An 18609-nucleotide genomic window follows, 5' to 3' on the forward strand; every position below is an offset into this window, starting at 1 on the left:
GTTAGATCAACTTAACTGAGAACTAAAGAGCTAGACTTGATCGAAGTTTCAACGATAAAAGAAGCCAAGTTGGTGGTGTCTGCTTTTCAGAACTGAGATAGAAATGTTTTGCTGTTGAGATTTTTGGCTTTTTTGGGGTCCAACAATTAGCGTTTTATTTTCAATTCTAGTTGCATTAAGAAAAAAAAATCTTATTATGTCAGGTGTGGAGGTGTGCACCTTTAATCCCAGCAGAGGCAAGCAGATGTCTGTGAGTTTGAGGCCATCCTGTGACATAGGGAGTTTCAAGCCAGCCAGCACTACACTGTCAGATCTTGTTTCAAATAAGTAAATAAATAATAAAAAAATCAAAGTCATAATTCTAGAAGGATGGAACTCAGGCCTCTTGGGCTGATATAGGGGGCGCTATTCACAGCATTGGCTATGCCATGGCAGGATGCCAAGTATACAGAAGCCTTTTAGAAACAAGCATGACCAGAGTCTCAGCCCAGGGAATGGGTCTTTTAGCCTCCCTACGGGTCTGCACAGCAGTTGGCTTCAAATCCCATATTCTCGAGTCTAATCTGAATCCTAAGCTTTCTTGTCCTTGATCCCCTAAATAGCAGCAGCAACCCCCAACTTCCACAGTTTTAGTTTAAGAAACCAATAATTTTTTTTAAAGAAAACCTGTATTATTTTATTTTACGAAGAAACTCCTGCTCAAAAAAAGCTTTATTTCCCCCTTATAAAGTGAAGAAACTGACGATTTGTTTATTGTATTTATATGAGTACACTGTTGCTATCTTCAGACACACCAGAAGAGGGCATCAGATCCCAACACAGACAGCTGTGAGCCACCATGTGGTTGCTGGGAATTGAACTCAGGACCTCTGGAAGAGCAGTCAGTGCTCTTAACCACTGAGCCATCTCTCCAGCCCTAGATTTATTTATTTATTGTATTTAGAAACCAATAATTTAATAATTACTTTACACACTGACTAGTACAACCAGGTCTATGGCTCGTTCCAACTCACACCCTAGATTTATTTTCTTAGACAGTGTCTCATGTCGTTTCCTGTTTTTATTTAATTTATTATTATTATTATTATTATTATGAGACAAGGTGCTATATAGCTTAGGATAGCCTCCAACTCCATATGCAGTCAAAGATGACCTTAACTTTCTTTTTTCAAGACAGGGTTTCTTTGTGTAGTCCTGGCTGTCCTAGAACTCACTCTGAAGACCAGGCTGGCCTTGAACTCAGATATCTGCCTGTCTCTGCCTGCAAAGTGCTGGGGCTAAAGGTAATGCCCCACCTTGCCTGGCTTTGATGTTTTGTTTTGTTTTGTTTTGTTTGTTTTCCAGCCAGGGTTTCTCTGTGTAGCCTCAGCTGCCCTAGAACTCACTCTGTAGACAAGGCAGGCCTCAAACTCACAGAAATTTGCCTGCCTTTGCCTCCCTAGTGCTAGGATTAAAGGCATGCACACCACTGCTCAGCTATAAATATTTTTAAAAATCAAATTGTGTGTGTGTGAATGTGAGTGTGTTTGTGTGAGTGTGTGTATGTGTATGTGAGTGTGTGTGTGTGAGTATGTGAGTGTGTTTGTGTGAGTGTGTGTTTCTGTGTGTGTATGTGAGTGTGTGTGTGAGTGCCAGCCAGCAAGTGCTTTGGAAGTCAGATGGAAACTTTAGGGAGTTGGTTCTCTCTTTCAACAGTGGGTTCTGTGGGTCAGACTCAGAGACGCAGCTGGTCAGGCTTTCGTGGTAAGTGCCTTTATCCTGAGCCTGAACCTTGAACTTCTCATCCTGTGTCCACATCCGTCCACACCCGGAGTGCGGTGAGTACAGACCTGTATCACCATGACTGGCTTGTGTGTCACTAGGTATCGTGCACACTACCCAAACACTCTGCCAACTTGAGCTACATCTCTAGCCCAGGTCTTGTCAACTCAAACACTCTGATCCATCCCAGCCTTCTCTGGACTTTGAGACTGTAACCTGCAGAAGATCAGACATGGCAAGCCTTTCCTTCCCTTACCAAGGGCCCTAACCTTTTCTTTGGTAGCTGTGACATTATCCTAATGACTGGGGCTAGATCCCAGGGCACAGGCCCGGCAGGTGTCAGCATGATCAACAAAGGCAAAAATGAGGATGTGTGGGATGGGAGCCAGGAGAAGATCAGGCAGAGCCAATCTGAGGAGCCAAGTGCATAAATGACCGGGGGGCCTACAACCAGGGACCTAGAGAAGCCAGTTGTGGGGTCCCTAACAAAGAAAAGACAAGGACAGAGGATGGCTCTGGGAAATTAACTGTTAGCTAGGTGCTTAATGGGTTGGAGGATGGGAGTGGGAAGGGACAGAGAACCAGAGAGGAAAGAGACACCCTGTTTCAGATATCTGCAGGCTGGGCTAGAATCAGGACCAGGGAGGCTGCGAGAGTATTTTTATCTTTACAGTAGAAGATGAAAGTCAAAACATGGAAGTGAGGTCAGAGAAGCAGCAAAACTGTGCCTTGGGGAATGAGGAGCTGCCAGGCATGGCGGTGTCAGTGTGGCAAGAACTCAGCAGCAAGCTTTGGTTCCACTCCTTTCCTTGTGGAAACTGAGACCTGCAAGTGGGTGGTTTGAGGCAGTGGCCCCTCCGGGATCCTTACTCCATTTCCCTAAACATCCAGCGTCGGTCCTGTCTTGGGAGAGGGCGCAGAGCAGGTCCAGAGGCCGCTGTTATCTGGAAACCTCCAAGTCCCAGCCAGAACACACCAGACGCTCAGCGTGTTTGGTTCCAGTTGGCAACGCTGGTGACCCGGGGCAGAGCAGTAACGTGTGGTCCTAGGGAACGCTGGAAATGCTGTTCTTTATTTGGGGCAGGACAGAGCTTTGGAACTTTCAAGGTCCCAGCTCCCTTACGCGGCGGGGCTGGGAACAGGGTAGGTCCACTGCGCCCTGGAGCTCCCCCGCCCTGAAATCCAACTGGGCCAGCTTAGAAGTTCCTGGGGACATTCAATCACGAACATTTGCAGATGCTCTCCAACGCCGCAACTATCCTAGGCACGGCCCAGTGCCCTCTCAGTGGGGATGTGCTAGGGCACAAAGGAAAGGCAGTTCGGAGACGTCCTCTCCCAGCCTTGTGGGCGTTAGCTGGTCTGGTCCCGCCCCTAGACCTCCGTGAGGACGGCCACGCGTGGACCAGGGTTAGAGAACCACATTGGGGTTCACTGCCGGGCACACAGTGCTCGAGGTCCTGCTGGGGCCGGCGGGAGCGAAGAGTCCAAATTAGGTAACGCGTGGACACAGTTCTGCGCATGTGCAAGAGGAGCCGGAGTTTCACTTTGTAACTTTTAAGTGGTGGGGACGCCGCCCCGCCCCGCCCCGCCAGGTACAGACTGACCACTCCCCCGGGCGCGCGCGCCGCGCCGCCGCCACAGGTAAAGTGGGAAGGGGAGCAGAGATGGGGAGGTCGCGACCAGCCCCTCCCAGGACGCGCCGGCCTGGGTCCTCGCGGGGCGGGGCGCCTCGGGTAGCTTTCCCCGGCGACTGTCTAGTGACAGTAGCCGGGTAGGTGGCTAGAGAGTGCCAATCAAGCCCCGCGCCGCTGGGACTTCCTGACAGCTCTTGGCTGCGTGGCGGATCCTTCCCTCCACCTCCTCGGCGGGCTTTGGAGTTTGTTTGTGGAGTCCGATCTCCCCGCCTAACCCGAAGGGCAGCGTCGGAGCCCTCTTTTCTTTAATTCCTTACGAGGCTAGACCCGGCTTGAGCGGGCTTCGTACTGTCCGGGTGACCACTCCCTCCTGCTCGGGTAGCACCGGGTGGTGGAAAACTGGGGACTTGGGAAAGGGCAGGAGGGGGAGGGAAGAGCTGAGACGGCAAAGAAACCACATCCGACAACAACTTACCCAGACCTGATAAGCCTGGCTACCTGACACCTCGGGTGAGGTGGAGTTGCTGTCTTTCAGTCCCAAACAGGAGCCAACAGCTTGTAGGGACTTTTGCAAAAAGCCTGGGAACATACTTTCTCTCCTGAAGCTTTGGCTGGGTCCCAGGGACTGCCCTGTTGATAATTTGGGGTGCGAATGATATAGTGGAGTGCTGAACGTTTGCGTGTACGAATATTCATTGGATGTGGGATGGTGGCCATTGCTAAGTGTATACCTAGGCAGGGCTCCTGAGACCACAGTGTCTAATTGCTGTTTTTAAGGCCCCCTCACCCCTCGTAGTGATGTGGTTGGAATACAGCCTTTTGCCTTGCACATTCTAGGCATGCACTTGGCTTTGAGCAGCATTCCCATCCCTTAGGGACTTGCTTGATTTCTTCCCTACACACACCCAGAGCCTTCTCTGTCTGGCTTGGCTGCCCCTTGGTGGGTGTGCTCCCATCTGCCCTCTCAGAGCGTGTTCCTTTGGGAAGGCAAGAACGGACTGGCTCATTGAGAGCCTAGAGATTGTTTCTGTAGCAGGCTCTGACTCTTTCTGCAGCTGCTGGGTGGGGACAGGTTGCTCCAGCTGGAGAGTGGAGGGTCTGGGACTGTGGCTTCTAATCCCTCTCACTTGTCAAGCCTTTCTTGTTTGCTCTGCAGTATTTGATTTCCCTGATTCTAGCCCACAGGGGATATTGAGGCAGAGAAGCAGCCCTTGGTGTCTGCATGAGGCAGAACAGGCTACCTGGCTGAGGAGGCCCTTAGGTCTTCTGTTTTGCTTTTGAGGCAGGGTCTTACTGTGTAGCCACAGATGGCCTAGAACTCACAGAGATCCACCTGCTTCTGCCTCCTGAATGTTGGGGTAAATGGGTGGGTGCCACCACACTCTCCCTTCCTTAGTTCTTACCAAACTTTGTAGATTCTCTTGGGAAACCTGATTGGCAAGAGAAAAATGACTTAGGAGTGTGGCTTGGCCACTAGGGGAAGGGAGCCACAGGTACCCTCGGGGGGTGGGGGTGGGGGTCAAGGCTTCTCTGTTCCTCCAGGCCTCTGAAAGAGCAACTTTGGTGAGTCACCCTTCCTACCCACCCAGCATGACCCGTACCTCCCTTCCTGGGACAGCACTCCCTCTGTGAGCCTTTATGAGGATATTTTTCCTTTTCTTTTCCAAGCCTTCCTTCTTTGCTCTAGGGTGGCCCATTTCCCCTAGTTCTAGCTTTAGGGGATCTTTGGGTGCTGCAGCAGCCCTCTGGGTGTCCATAGGAAACCTTGGCTTGGTACGCCACCTCAAGCCCAGAGCCACTGTGCTTCTGAGGGAGCGAGGCCCTCCTGACCTTGGCAGGACCTCGGTTCTATTGGACAAGAGATGAGCCATCCTGCTGGGTGAAGAGAGAGGAACAGGGTGGCGCAGACGAACCCCGGGAGGTGGCGGAGAGCTTGTTCTAGAAGTTTAGGTGTAAAGCCAGGTATTAAGAAACTCAGTGGGCAAGACCAGAAAATGGGCGCATGGGATGAGAGGCATGGGCAGGTCTCAGAGTAACATCAGAGCGTAGCGGGTTTCTGTTCTGAAACCCTAAACTGGAAGGTGGCTCCCCTGTCACTTATGTGACACTGGTGGCATCAGGACAGTGTGTAAATGTTGGTGCTGCAGGGACAGGACAAAGTGGACAGCCTAGCAGGAAATGAGAAGCAGGCCAGAGGCCTGACTCACTAAGAGTTGGAGCTGTCAGGGGTGGGGGGTGGGAGGGCTGACCCAACTGAAGACATCTCCAGTAGATACCCACAGTCCTTCCTCCCCTAAGTGTGGCAACAGTACAGCCTTGCATCACCAGGCAGGGATGTTTCGAAGTCCTGGCGTCCTGGTGATTTTTCCCCCCTTTGAAACAGCCTTATGTGGAGATTTCCATTAGTGCCGCCCGCGGTGCCTGAAACCTCAGGAGATGTCAGCACTGAGGCCGGAGCCATGTCTGTTTATCTCAAGCTTTCTGTGTAGCCAAGGCTGGCCTTAAAATCCTGATCCTCCTATCCTTGAGTGCTGGGGTGGCAGGTCTTTCGGGACCCTTTGCTCCTCTGGGTTTGGGTTAAAGGAGAGAAGCAGGGACATCACTCCAGGTGGAAGTGCCATTCGTGACTGTTCACAGTCACTAACCCGATGGCACCAGACACATCGTCTACCTACAGCCACTGCAAGTTCCTTATAGAAGGGGAAAGTGATCCATTCTCTTAAGCCAAGTCCCCTCCCCCATCCTTCCCTCACTTTCCCTCAGGTGCGTTACATGTGTGAATCTGGGCTAGGGCTTGTGTGTGTTGCATCTGCGAGTCTGCGTAGGCGCGCGCGCGCGCGTGTGTGTGTGCGTGTGTGCTCGCACGAGCATGCACACAGCAGTGTCAGGAGTCAGAATTGAGACCCTACCCCAACCCAGCACACCTCACTAGCACTTTTTGTAGTTGAGACATCTACTTCCGGTTCTCTGCACCCCCTTTTCTTGTCCCTAAAACTTCTGCCTCTCTAGCAGGCAGAAGAAACAGACACTGAGGAAGGAAGTCCTCTGAGAATTACAATTTAAGCAGACTTGGGGAGGTGGGAGCCTGAGGAGGGAGGGGCTCCCTTAGACTTCCCACTCATAAATAACGTGAAGCAGGCCAGAACCTGGGCACCAAGTTTTCAGGCTTCCGTGCCAGGGGACAGACTGTAGATTTCCATTAAATTTGCCAGGGGTTCTGGGAGCCTTCAGGAGTCAGCACGCAGCCTGCAGCTGTGCCTGTTTGAAACACTGACCCTTCTGTTAGAGGGGAGGCGGGAATGGAAGAGGGTGGAGCTGAGCACAGCTTTGCCAGAGCCTCGCCCAGGAGAGGGTTTAGGCTTCTCCGCTCTGGCTGCCCCTCCCACTTTTGCCTCTCTCTGGAAAGCCCTAAGTGATGGCAGCTACAGAGTGAAGACCAAGGCTCTGGAAGTCAGAGTTGGAGGTTCAATCCTGCGGCACCCAACTGTTCTGGGGGTGGCTTTAAGTTTCTTGGATTCCAAGAACAAATCAACCAGCCTTGGAGATCCTGGCTCTGACTTTCTGAGCATAGTTGGAGTGGGCTTCTGTCCTTTTCTCTGATGGACCAACAGCCTTTGTGGTCCTCTCTTCTTGCTCCTGTCTGTTTCTGGATGCTCTGAGGACTCTTGGGGGAGTTATTTTCCCAGCAGCCCTTGAAGCTAGAGGAACTTCAGTAGTGGCTACCTCTGACCACCCTGACCCCTTTATATCTTATTTCCTCCTTTTTGGGGGCATCTGCTCTTTGCATCCCTGAAGCGGTCGTCTAGTCTGACCATCTGGGCTGTTCCTGTAAATGGAGCTAGTCTTTGTGAACTCGACCAAGGCACAGAGGTGTGTTGTCCAGATTCTGTGCTCCACCTGCATGGGGGTGGGTAGATGGGGAGGACTAACCTGTGGCAGCACTGGCTGGGGGAAACTGCAAGTCCACACTCTGATCATATACTTCTTGTTCCCTAGGGAGAGAAGGCACAATGACCAGCTCCCCGTTCCTGGATCCCTGGCCGTCCAAGGCGGTGTTTATCCGTGAGCGCCTGGGTCTTGGCCAACGTCCCAATGACTCCTATTGCTACAACTCAGCCCCAAACAGCACCGTGCTCCAAGGGGTCACCTTTGGAGGCATCCCCACTGTCCTGCTCTTAGATGTCAGTTGCTTTCTGGTAAGACCCCCTCTCAGTGATGTGTGTTTAACCCTTTGTTCTTGAGGACCTTCTAGGAAACTCACATGAGGTCGGTACTTACGCCTGTGCGTGCTCTGTGACCCTGGACATGGGGTAGATGGACCTTGAGTTCTGGAACCATTGTAATGGTCCCTTCCTCAGAGGATTTGGGGGTTGAGTAGGGCCCTGTGTGTCAGTGTGATCCAGATTACGTAGCCACTAGCGCGTCCTGTCATGTCTCATTGGCCCTCGGGTGAGTGGCCTGAGAGATGGGGATGGGGGTTATGGACCAGGGTTAGAGCAGGTGCAACTTCTAGTGTGTGGGCGGTGCTTCCTTTTGTCCCGGGATGCCTGGGGCTTTTAAAAGGGAAGCAGATAGACTCTTTGAGCTGACCTTAGGGGACATCTTTCCTTCATATTAACCTCTGTTCACAAAGATTCTTCCCATTTGAAACAGGTGTTATTATCTTTGCAGTGTGACTCGACAACATTTGAGGTGTGTGTGTGTGTGTGTGTGTGTGTATGTGTATGTGTGTGTTAGGGATAGAACCCAGGGCCTTGGGCATACTCCACACTCCACAGGCACTTTCCTACTGACTAGTTTAGGTTTATTGGGGCTAACATGTACTGTCTTTTCACAAACACCCCCAGAACAGTTGCTCCCTTGAGCCTGGCTTCTAAGAACAGAGACCATGGGGTAGATGGGAGGGTGAAGTCCACACCCTAGGTCTGTCTGGAGCAGGGTGGCTGGTTTGGGTAGGGAAGCTAGGATGGAAGGGGACCTTCTAGGCAGGAGCAGGGGTTCCTATGACCACATCTCCTGACCCTAAACTTGACCACAGGAAGGACATTTCTTCCTAATTTTGGTTCCTTAGGACCAAAGTCTACATTGTTGCCCCTGAAGTTTGCTACAAGGTTGCTCATCAGGGCTGATATGTAAAACTGCCTGTTTCCACCTTGGCTTTCAGGAAAAATGGAATCCCTACTACCAACAAGCGTCCCCCAGCTTGCTCCTTCCGGCAGGAGAACAGTTCTCCATGCTTGTGGGCCCAAGAGGCGGGGAACAGGTGGGGTGTGGCAGATGGGGAGAGTTGGCTAAGGTGAAAGGTCTGGACAGGACTAAGTGGGGCCTAGGTCGGTTGGGGAGCTGCTTAGGGAGAAAGCCATTTTCATCTAGATTGTGCTGGTAGAAGTGAGTTTTTGCCCCTGAGAGACAGGGTCTCATTATGTTGCTGAAGATGATCTCTGAGCTCCTGTCCTCAAGCAATCCTCCTGTCTCAGCTACCCAGATAAGTGGGATGAGAGGCTTACACAACCACGATGGATTCGGGAAGATTATTGGTATCTGCACTGGAGAGTGAGTCCAAGTCTTCTCATACTGTACCATTCTGTGATACCCCAAGCCCTCTGAGCTTGGACTTTTATTGCAAGAATTTACAGGGTCAAGTGGAGGCTATGTTCGAACCAGAGAAGACCTAGGTGTGGGGGGAGATGTCCACACTGTGCAGAGAGGCAAGGAATGACAGAGGGTGACTGCATCCCAAGGGACTTGTGTTTGTTCTCCAGTGGGACTCATCTGTCTTTGGGGACACATCATCCACTTCTGTCTTAGTTAGGGTTCTCTAGGGTCACAGAACTTATGGGTGGTCTCTATATAGTAAGGGAATTTGTTGATGACTTACAGTCTGTAGTCCAACTCCCCAACAATGGTCATCAGCAACAGCAGCTGTGAATGGGAGTCCAAAGATCTAGCAGTTGCTCAGTCGCACAAAGCAAGCAGGTGAAGGAGAGAGCAAATCTTCCTTCTTCCAATGTCCTTATATAGGTCTCCAGCAGAAGGTGTGGCCCCGATTACAGGTGTGTGCCTCTACACCTGGATCTGGGGCTTGCTTTGTCCCAGATGTCCTTGAACGCAGAGATTTCCTTGTCTAGCCATTAAGCCTCAATATCTCCATGTCAAGATCCAGGTCAGAAACTTGTATCTCCCAGCCTCCAGATTAGGATCACTAACTAGTGAGCCTCCAATTCTGGACGGTAGTTCATTCTAGATATAGTCAAGTTGACAACCAGGAATAGCCACTACAACTTCCTGATTCACCTTAAGAAAATCCCCACAGAAATTCAGGGCTTATGGATTTCCCTTAAGGACATAACATCTGCCTTCAAAACCTAGTACATCTAAGGTGCCAGGTTCCACCCCCAGCACTAAATAAACACAGGACCAAAGCAGGCAAGCCTGTGCTATTTGAGGTGTCTTTCCCCCTTTCTGCCTTTTCAAAGGAGCCCATGTAAGTTGGGGAGAGAGGTTAAGACACACTAGAGAGCTGGCCAAGGTGGAGGTAAAGGGTCCAAGGGGGCAGGCGAGCGTCTCAGACATCAGGACCGAATAGGCAGAAATGGGTCTCACTCTGCACATGAGGTTGTTGCTATCACACAAGCCTGTTTTCCCATCCCAGCTCTCTGGGGTTGGGCTGGCCTAGAGCACCAGGACGTAATGGGGTTCAGTGGATGGATGCGCTCTCTGTGTGAGGTGCTCAAGCTTGCCTTTAGGGGGAGAGAGGTTAGTGTGAAGAGTTGGACACAAAACAAATGAAATGTAATTTTAAAAAAGCAAGCCAGGTGCACGTCTGTAGTCTCAGCTACCAAGAGCTAAGGCTGGAGGATCCCCGGAGCTCAGGAGTTGGAAGCAAGCCTGGGCAACCTAGTGAGGGCTTGTCTCTCAGAACAAGGTTTTGGAATGAGGCAAAGAGGGAAGTGGCTTTTCCACCCTGGTGAGGTCAGACCTCACCTTTTCTGAGTCTGCTGGTGTGCTTGACTAGAGAGACTCCATCCAAGCCTGAGGCAGTGTGACACCGTTGGTGACGCGGGCACAGTGGAGGAAGGTGCCAGGCTGTTGAGCCGTATGCTCTTTCTGGGCTGGATAGAGTCCTCTGCCCTCTGAGTCTGGCTACCCCCAGAGCCCAGACAGGCTACTCTGACTTAGTTTCCTTTTTCCTTTCAGTTTTTAATCCTGGTGTTTTCCATCATAAGGAGAAGATTCTGGGATTATGGCCGCATAGCCCTGGTGTCAGAAGCAGGCAGGTAAATAAAACATCAGGAACATTTTACCGAGAATGTGAGCATGTCTGTGCATCCTTCTGAGTGTGAATATTGTGCATGGGTATGTGTGCATTGCGAATATATGTATGTATGTATGTATGTATGTTTATGTATGTTTATGTATGTGTGTTTCTGGGATGGACTGGAGCCAGGCCTATGCTAGGAGCTGTCTCTTCCTTTCTGTTGCTCACCAAAGACCCCTGTGAGGCCTCGCTGCTTAGAGCTGTATTCACAGGAAACCAATGCTGGAGAGTCTCTGCTCCCTGGGGCTCTGGTTTCAGGTTGTGGAAGGTCAACATTGCGTTTAGGGTTTTGTCACCAGGGAAGGAAGATGCCATTTTCTTGTTCCCCTTGCACACACCTCCCTTAGAACATCATATGAAGTTAATTAATATGGCTGAGTGATTAGGAAGGAAGGCAGGTGTGGGGAAGCTGCCCACTTTCCTTCCTGGTCAGGGCTCAAGTCGGACAAGCCCGTTAACAAAACATAGGCTCTCTGGCCAGACCTCAGGCCCTTCCGGTTCCTCTCTGGGTGGGGACTAGTGTGCCCTTTACTAAAGGTGAAGATGAGCCGGAGAACCAGACTTTCCTGTTCTGTCCAGTTGCTGTGAACCTCTGGAACGTGTGTCACATGAGGCAGAATGGAGTGAGTGGGAGACGTCAGGGGCCCCCTCCAGGTCTGTCCCCGGGGCCCATGGCCATGCTTGAGCTTCTGAAATGTCCCAGCGGTGGGATGAGGAAGGAAGGTACATTTAGGGAGGTGCTTCTTTGCCGCCACTTGGGGGAGGGGGTATCCCTTCAACAGTTCCTAGTCAGCGTGGACCTGAGCACGAGTCCTGCCTCAGGACGCAGGGGAGGATGTGGGAATGGTTCACCTCCTCACTGTTACGGATACAACCATTCACACTTGGGGCTACTGTACTCGCCTCTTCCCTCCGTGTCATAGAGCTGAGGAGGGGCACCTCATTCCCCGACAAGGGGTCTGGGAGGACACTTTTAGACAGATCTGTCTGGTTCTGAGATGCGGTGAGGGCTGGGATGAGGGAGCTCAAACTGCACCTGACAGTTTACTAACGTAATATTTTACACACACTGGCCACAGCACCGTGCTCCAGGTTTAGTACTCTCTCAAAACAGAAGATGAAGAGACACTCAGGAGGATGCCAAGTGTTGGCCCCTGGCTGCCACATGTGTGTGCACGTACATCTGCACTTGAGTGCTCACACACAAAGACACACACAAAGATACACAAAGACACACACACACACACACACACACACACTACTGTATTTAACATGTCAGTTCATTCACTTTGCGATGTACACTTTAGAATTTTCTCACCATTAGAATTGGAATGTCTCTTTCTAGTCTATCTGTCCATTCATCCATCCATCCATCCATCCATCCATGCATCCATTGGAATGTCTCCTATGTCCTGGCCTCCTGGGTGGACCTTCTTTGAACTTATGATCCTCCTGCCTCAGCCTTCAATTGAGTTCTGGGATGATAACTAGTGTGTACCACCATGCAAAACATGGGAGTATTATCAACTGTAGCTTAATTGGCAACATTGTGTCTTTCTTAATGATTTATTAAAAATTATGCATTTGACTACCACTGGTATCTTAAATGAGATAAAATACAGTGTATATGCATGTACATGTGAGTTGTGGGTTTTTTTTTTTACATTTTTTTTTTTTTTTTTTTTTTTTTTTTTTGGTTTTTCGAGACAGGGTTTCTCTGTAAAGCCCTGTCCTGGCACTCACTTTGTAGACCAGGCTGGCCTCGAACTCAGAAATTCGCCTGCCTCTGCCTCCCGAGTGCTGGGATTAAAGGCGTGCGCCACCACGCCCGGCTATTACATTTTTTTCTTATGTAGAATGCAAATTTTATTTTTCCAAGGAGATACTTTTTCACTTGTCATAGGATTTTTTTTGTTAAAACATTTTATTTATTTTATGAATGTGAGTACACTTTTGATCTTCTCAGACACATTAGAAGAGGGCATCAGATCCCATTACAGATGATTGTGAGCCACCACGTGGTTGCTGGGAATTGAACTCAGGACCTCTGGAAGAGCAGTCAGTGCTCTTAACCACTGAGCCATCTCTCCAGCCCCTTATTTTTATCTTTTTAGAGAATTTCTCACCTTCCTTCCTTCCTTCCCTCCTTTCCTCCTTCCCTCCCTCCCTCCCTTCTCTCTTTCTCTCTCTCTCTTTCTCTATTTCTTTCTTTCTTCATTCCACATCCCAATATCAGCCTCCTCTCCTCCCGGACACCTCTGCAGCTCCTCCCCCCATTTCTCCTCCTCCTCCCCTCCAAGAAGGGGGTGTCCCCCCATTACAATTTTTTATTTTATATGTATGGGTGTTTTGCATGCATGCATGTCTGTGTACCACATGTGTGCTTGGTGCTGGCAGAGGCCACAAGAGGGTGTCGGATCCTCTGGAACTGAAGTTACAGATGGTTGTGAGTCACCATGTGGGTGCTGGGAATTGAACCCAGGTCCTTTGGAAAAGCAGCCAGTGCTCTTAACCACAGAGCCTTCTCTCCAGCCTCATATGTAAGTGTTTTGAAGAGGGTCCATTCCAATAATGAGGCTTGCAAGTATTTTTCCTTAACAACTTCCTGGGGGGCATGGGCGACTTGTCCCCTTGCTCCCTCGTGTCCCTGTGTCCACTATTTCTCAGGCTGTTTCTCTGGAATGAAGCCCCTATAACCTTTCATTCCAGTCACTGTGGTAGGATAAAATGCAGCATTACACATTGATTTGGATGTATTAGGAAATGTACTGTAAACAGGTGTAAACACCCTGAAGTTCCTGTAGGTGGACCAGTTTAGTGCTGAGGTTGGAAGGTGTGCACATAGCTATGGTCCCTTGATACCCTGGCCCTGGGGTGTGCACATAGCTATGGTCCCTCTGTGCATAGCCCATACAACACAGAGTTTTATGCCATATGGACTTACGGGCATTGCTTCCATATGTTTTTTGAAGTAGTGTATATTTGCTACCACAACTGAGAGTCAATAGCTTTGATCAAATACTGGACATGTATATTCAACCCTTTTTAATTTCAGAATTATTTATCTGTTTTTTTTTTTTTCTTTTCCTTTTATGCCTACAGTGAGGCCAGGTTCCAGAGACTGTCCTCTTCCTCCTCAGGGCAACAAGACTTTGAAAACGAGCTGGTTGGTATCCAATGGATGGTGGTTTTGTGACTCGAAGGGCTGAGGGTACAGCTTGGTAGCAATGATTGATTGAGGTCTAGGCGGTTGCACTCCTGGTTTAGTGACTAACAGCACTGTGATCTGTGAGAGGTCAGCTCTGGGGAAAGCCCCCCTCCATATGAACGGAAACACGAGGAGGACTTGGAAGTGTCTAGGAGACAGTGGTTAAATGATTCCTCCCTGCAAGGCTCCATCGACTTTCCAGGCAGAACAGGTTGTGGATCTCCTGGGCTTTGGCAGCAACTTGTCTCTTACTGTTATGGTTCTTGTACAAGAGTTAATTATTGACGTGTCTGTTAGATTTTGAGCCAAATGTGGGCAGGGATCCTGCCTCATATAGCCTTGTCCCCAGCACTAGATATCTGGTAGGTACTTAGTCAACTGTTGACTGAGTGATGAGCAAATATTTGTCTTTCCCAGCTGGTAACAGGCTAGCTTTATGGAGCAGTAGGACCTGAGAGGTCATAGAACCTACACACATTTCTTTCCTTCCCTAAGGCCTATGCTGGGTGCTTTCTAATGCCTTAGACTGGTTCCTGTTGTGTCTTTTTTTTTTTTAAACCCCACCTGCCACGGGGTTGTGCCTTGCAAAGAATAAGAGTTGGGGGGGGGGTCAACTCACCAAATGTGTGAAGGAAAATCCTGTTCTACACAGCTCCAAGTGGAATGGTGATTTGATCTCAAAGATGTGATTGTATCTGCCTCCCAAAGACATGGGTGCTGGATGCTAATACCTGTTCTCTGTCTCCAGGGATGCTGCCCTTGGCTGACGGCCATCTTCCGCCTGCAGTGAGTAAGATAGGGGTGTCTGTTGGAGCATGTGACTTCGTGTGAGTGCTTTGCCATTCAGGAGGAAGTAGCTGAGATGTTAGATTCTGAAGTGGTATCTCTCATACTTTTCTGGTTGAGGACCCAAACGGTGTGTAAGGTCTAGAACAAAGATGACTGGGAAGTCTCTGTAGTCAGGGCCCAGGGAAAGAAGGAGGCCTTCTGTGTACACAGTCCTACGGGCGCTCAGACATCCCCAAACTGCAGTTGGATTTCAAAGGTTCTTGAATCTAGTGATAAACATTTGAGTCCAATCGAGGTGGCTGTCTGAGTATGGCATTGAACCCAGGGCTTCCTGCATAGGATGCACAGTAGGCTAGATTCCCCAGCCCTTAGCTAAACGAATTTAATCTCCCCACTTACTCGTTCTGATGCATATAAACCCGTCTAGCAGAGTTCCTATCCATATCTAATCAATGTGACATATCAAGTAGAACCATTCCTGTCTAAAGCAAAACAAAACAAACGCCCCTCCAAAACAAAACAACAAAACTTTAGTTAGATTATATAATATTATAAAAGAAAAGGCCATTGTAGAATTAGTGAAATGGGCTTGGGGATTCTCAGTTCCTCTCTCAGGGCCTCAGTTTCTCCACCTGATTTATGTGGGACTTTGGTGGGAGTTGTCCCCAAGATTGCTGGTGGGAGGCAGGGTCACACGGAGAAGCCAGTGAACTTCCTGAAGCTGAGGAAGCAGGTGGGCGTGAGCCTGACTTGCTTGGAAGTGGAAAGATGTTAGCTGCACAGTGCATCCCAAAATGAACCACTGAGCAAGCATGATGCTCGCTGCCATGTCTGTGAGCACCCTTGGGAGTCGGATGTGCTTTAACTCATTGCATCCCGGAGCTCTGCTGGGTGTGTGAGGTGGGACATGGACAGTCAGTTCTGAACCTATTGGGGTGTGACTGTGTGACACACCAGTGCTGGGCACACCAGGGCTGGGCTGTGCAAATTCACTTTTGTTTTCATGCTTCTCTGCTTGTTTTTCTGCCTTTACCACATAGGGCTTCCCTGGTCTCTGGCTTTACTACACAAGGCTTCCCTGGTCTCTGGAGCAGGAGCCTTGGAACCCCTCTGTGTGCAGAATGGGGAGGAGTAGGTGGAACCCCTCACCCTCCTCCCTCTGTGAAAAGGAAATCTGGTTGTTGTGACCCAGGAATTCTTGGTGGGTAGGAAGGCGGATCAAGTTACTCCTTCATTTCTGGGGCCAAGGCAGGGACAGAAGGAAGGAGTTGTACAATTGGATGGAATGAGACAGTGAATGTTCAAAACACGGCTCACCTCCGTCTCCAAGCCCATCCTGGGGTTTGGGAAAGGGAGATACAGGGTGAAGGAGGGCCCCAGCGAGCTGCATGGCATTCCCAAAGGGGCTTTTGGCAGCCATCTTGCTGTGGAAGCAAGCAGGGATTGTGGGAAAGTTGGATGCATACGCCTCACTCATCCATCATAGGACGGAAACACAGATGTTTCTAGCAACAGAACACGGGAGATGGTAGTTCATTCACTGAGAGCACGGAGCTGTGTCTGGAGATGGCCTGGAACTCATGCCAATAGCTTTGTCTTTTCAAGTTGTGTGGTCCTTAAAGCCACACAGGTTTTCTGTGCCTTGGTATCCGCATTATCCGCATATATCTAAGTAAAAGATGTGGCATAAAATACTGTCACCTCCAATTCTCACGAGAACTGGACAGATGCTCCATGCAGGGCCTCGTAGGCCTGGCTTCCACCTCTACCTGTTAAGAGTGTGTCTGTGTGTGTCTTGGCCAGTGACGACCAGATCCTGGAGTGGTGCGGAGAGGACGCCATCCACTACCTGTCCTTCCAGAGGCACATCATCTGCCTGCTGGTGGTGATCAGCTTCCTGTCCCTGTGTGTCATCTTGCCTGTCAACCTCTCAGGAGACTTGCTGGGTGAGACCCTTTCTTAGCCAGTGCCTTCTGTTGAGGTGGAGCAGGGCTCTAGGGAAGGGACTCAGTATGGTAGGGTAGACCCTAGGGGATGGGAGACAGTCTGAGGGTGGCTTTGGGGAAAATTACCATCCAAATAAATATCTAGAAGAGAATCCCTCCGAATCTGGGATGCGAGCTGGGACCCTTAAATATCAATTTTTGGTTCTAAGTAGGGAAGAACTGGCTAACCAACCAACCACAAGGCCTAAGAATTGGGCAGGTTTCAACAAGTGTGTTTTTGCTTTGTTTGTTTGTTTGTTTTGGTTTTTGGTTTTTTTGGGGGGCGTTTTTTGGTTTTTTTCGAGACAGGGTTTCTCTGTGTAGCCTTGGCTGTTTTGGAACTCACTTTGTAGACCAGCCTGGCCTTGAACTCAGAAATCCACCTGCTTCTGCCTCCCAAGTGCTGGGATTGAAAACGTGTGCCACCACCACCCAGCTAGAATATATCCTTCAGTTTCTTACCTTTATCCAAGCCTGGAGGCCACCATTCATGGACCCAGATGCCATGATACACAAAGTCATTGTGGAGTTGTATCTCCTTAGCTTCCAAAACGCCATCACAGATCCACTTATGACATCCAGGCTCTCAACCTTCTTGTTGGTAACAACCAAGGCTGCTACTAGTTCTCAACAAAGCATCTTTAAGACAAACCTCTGTGCCAGGCGAACTTAAATTCTGACTTTGCTGGCACAGTGAGCTGTAGCAGAGGCCCTGAGCGACGGAGGTTTAAACAGGTGGATGGGTGTCGTTGTCTTCCATCTTGGTCTAGTCATCTTGTATTGTGCCTCCCCTGAGCTACAGACCTCTATAACCCAAGATCAGTTAGGCCCCTTCCTGGTTTCTCACGGTGACTCTTTTTTTTTTTACAGCATTTTTTTTTAAAGATTTATTTATTTATTATATGTAAGTACACTGTAGCTGTCTTTGTCTTCAGATGCACCAGAAGAGGGCATCAGATCTCATTACGGGTGGTTGTGAGCCACCATGTGGTTGCTGGGATTTGAACTTCGGACCTTTGGAAGAGCAGTTGGGTGCTCTTACCCACTGAGCCATCTCACCAGCCCTCACGGTGACTCTTGCACTAAGTGTCTCCTTCTCTGCAGGTAAGGACCCTTACAGCTTTGGGAGGACAACGATAGCTAACCTGCAGACGGAGTGAGTATGGACGGAGCCTGATGACTGCAAAGGTGGCCAGTTTGGGAGCGGAGGGCAGGCTGGAAACACCTCAAAGCTGCTGTGCTGCTGGGCTGTGGTGTGAACATGCCCTGGGCAGCTTTGGTTTTGTAGGAGGCTTGAAGCTCCGTGTCAGGACAGAGAAGCTGTGGTGTGAGCATATCTCAGGTCTTCAGTTTTGTAGGAGGCTTAGAGCCCGTGGATGAATAGGGATCTCTCCGAAGTACTGTGGCCTCTGTTGAGGGCAAAGCCACTGGCTCTTAACAAAGTGCCCACTGGGGGCGATTCAGCCCCAGCCTTGCACCCCATCCCTTCTGTTGGGATGCCCAGCCTTGGTAACAGGCGATATCCCCCTTAGCAATGACCTCCTCTGGCTGCACACTGTCTTCGGCGTCATCTACCTCTTCCTTACCGTGGGCTTCATGTGGCATCACACACGGTCCATCAGATACAAAGAGGAGAGTCTGGTGAGTGAAGTTGGGGCCTGGGGAATGTTCTGGGGAGGGGTGTCTCACGTGAGAAATGGAGGGGACAGTCCTCATGGCCTCCACAGAATCACATCAGTAATGAACTCGAGGGCTGCTGAAACCTGATTTCCGTCTTTATGCACTCACCTGGCACCACCACCACCACCACCACTACCACCACCATCATCACCATATCATCTGTCTTAGTCAGGGTTTCTATTCCTGCACAAACATCATGACCAAGAAGCAAGTTGGGGAGGAAAGGGTTTATTC

General features: G+C 49.9%; 1 protein-coding gene and 1 long non-coding RNA gene across 4 annotated transcripts in view; one reads left to right on the forward strand and one right to left on the reverse strand.

The window, feature by feature from the left end:
- The first annotated feature begins 2838 nt into the window (after positions 1-2838).
- Positions 2839-18609, forward strand: part of Tmem63a (transmembrane protein 63A) — a 34318-nt gene continuing 18547 nt past the window's right edge. The window contains exons 1-8 of one of the 3 annotated variants that reach the window (XM_029478127.1): positions 2839-2904; positions 7392-7591; positions 10593-10672; positions 13816-13879; positions 14670-14707; positions 16514-16656; positions 17800-17851; positions 18228-18336. In XM_029478127.1, coding sequence (XP_029333987.1) covers positions 7406-7591; positions 10593-10672; positions 13816-13879; positions 14670-14707; positions 16514-16656; positions 17800-17851; positions 18228-18336 — 672 coding nt within the window. In that variant the 5' untranslated portion in view covers positions 2839-2904; positions 7392-7405. Of the gene's footprint in view, positions 2905-3147; positions 3403-6299; positions 7266-7391; positions 7592-10592; positions 10673-13815; positions 13880-14669; positions 14708-16513; positions 16657-17799; positions 17852-18227; positions 18337-18609 lie in introns of those variants that run through there. The other 2 variants (XM_021156138.2, XM_029478122.1) reach the window with 2 other exon arrangements.
- The window catches only part of LOC110289773, a 6687-nt gene continuing 1824 nt past the window's right edge, over positions 13747-18609 (reverse strand). The window contains exons 2-3 of the long non-coding RNA XR_002377373.1: positions 14541-14702; positions 13747-14069 (exon numbers count right to left, since the gene is read on the reverse strand). This is a non-coding gene — a long non-coding RNA (uncharacterized LOC110289773). The remainder of the gene's footprint in view (positions 14070-14540; positions 14703-18609) is intronic.

The sequence above is a fragment of the Mus caroli genome, chromosome 1, assembly GCF_900094665.2.
Source record: "Mus caroli chromosome 1, CAROLI_EIJ_v1.1, whole genome shotgun sequence".
Taxonomy (NCBI): domain Eukaryota; kingdom Metazoa; phylum Chordata; class Mammalia; order Rodentia; family Muridae; genus Mus; species Mus caroli.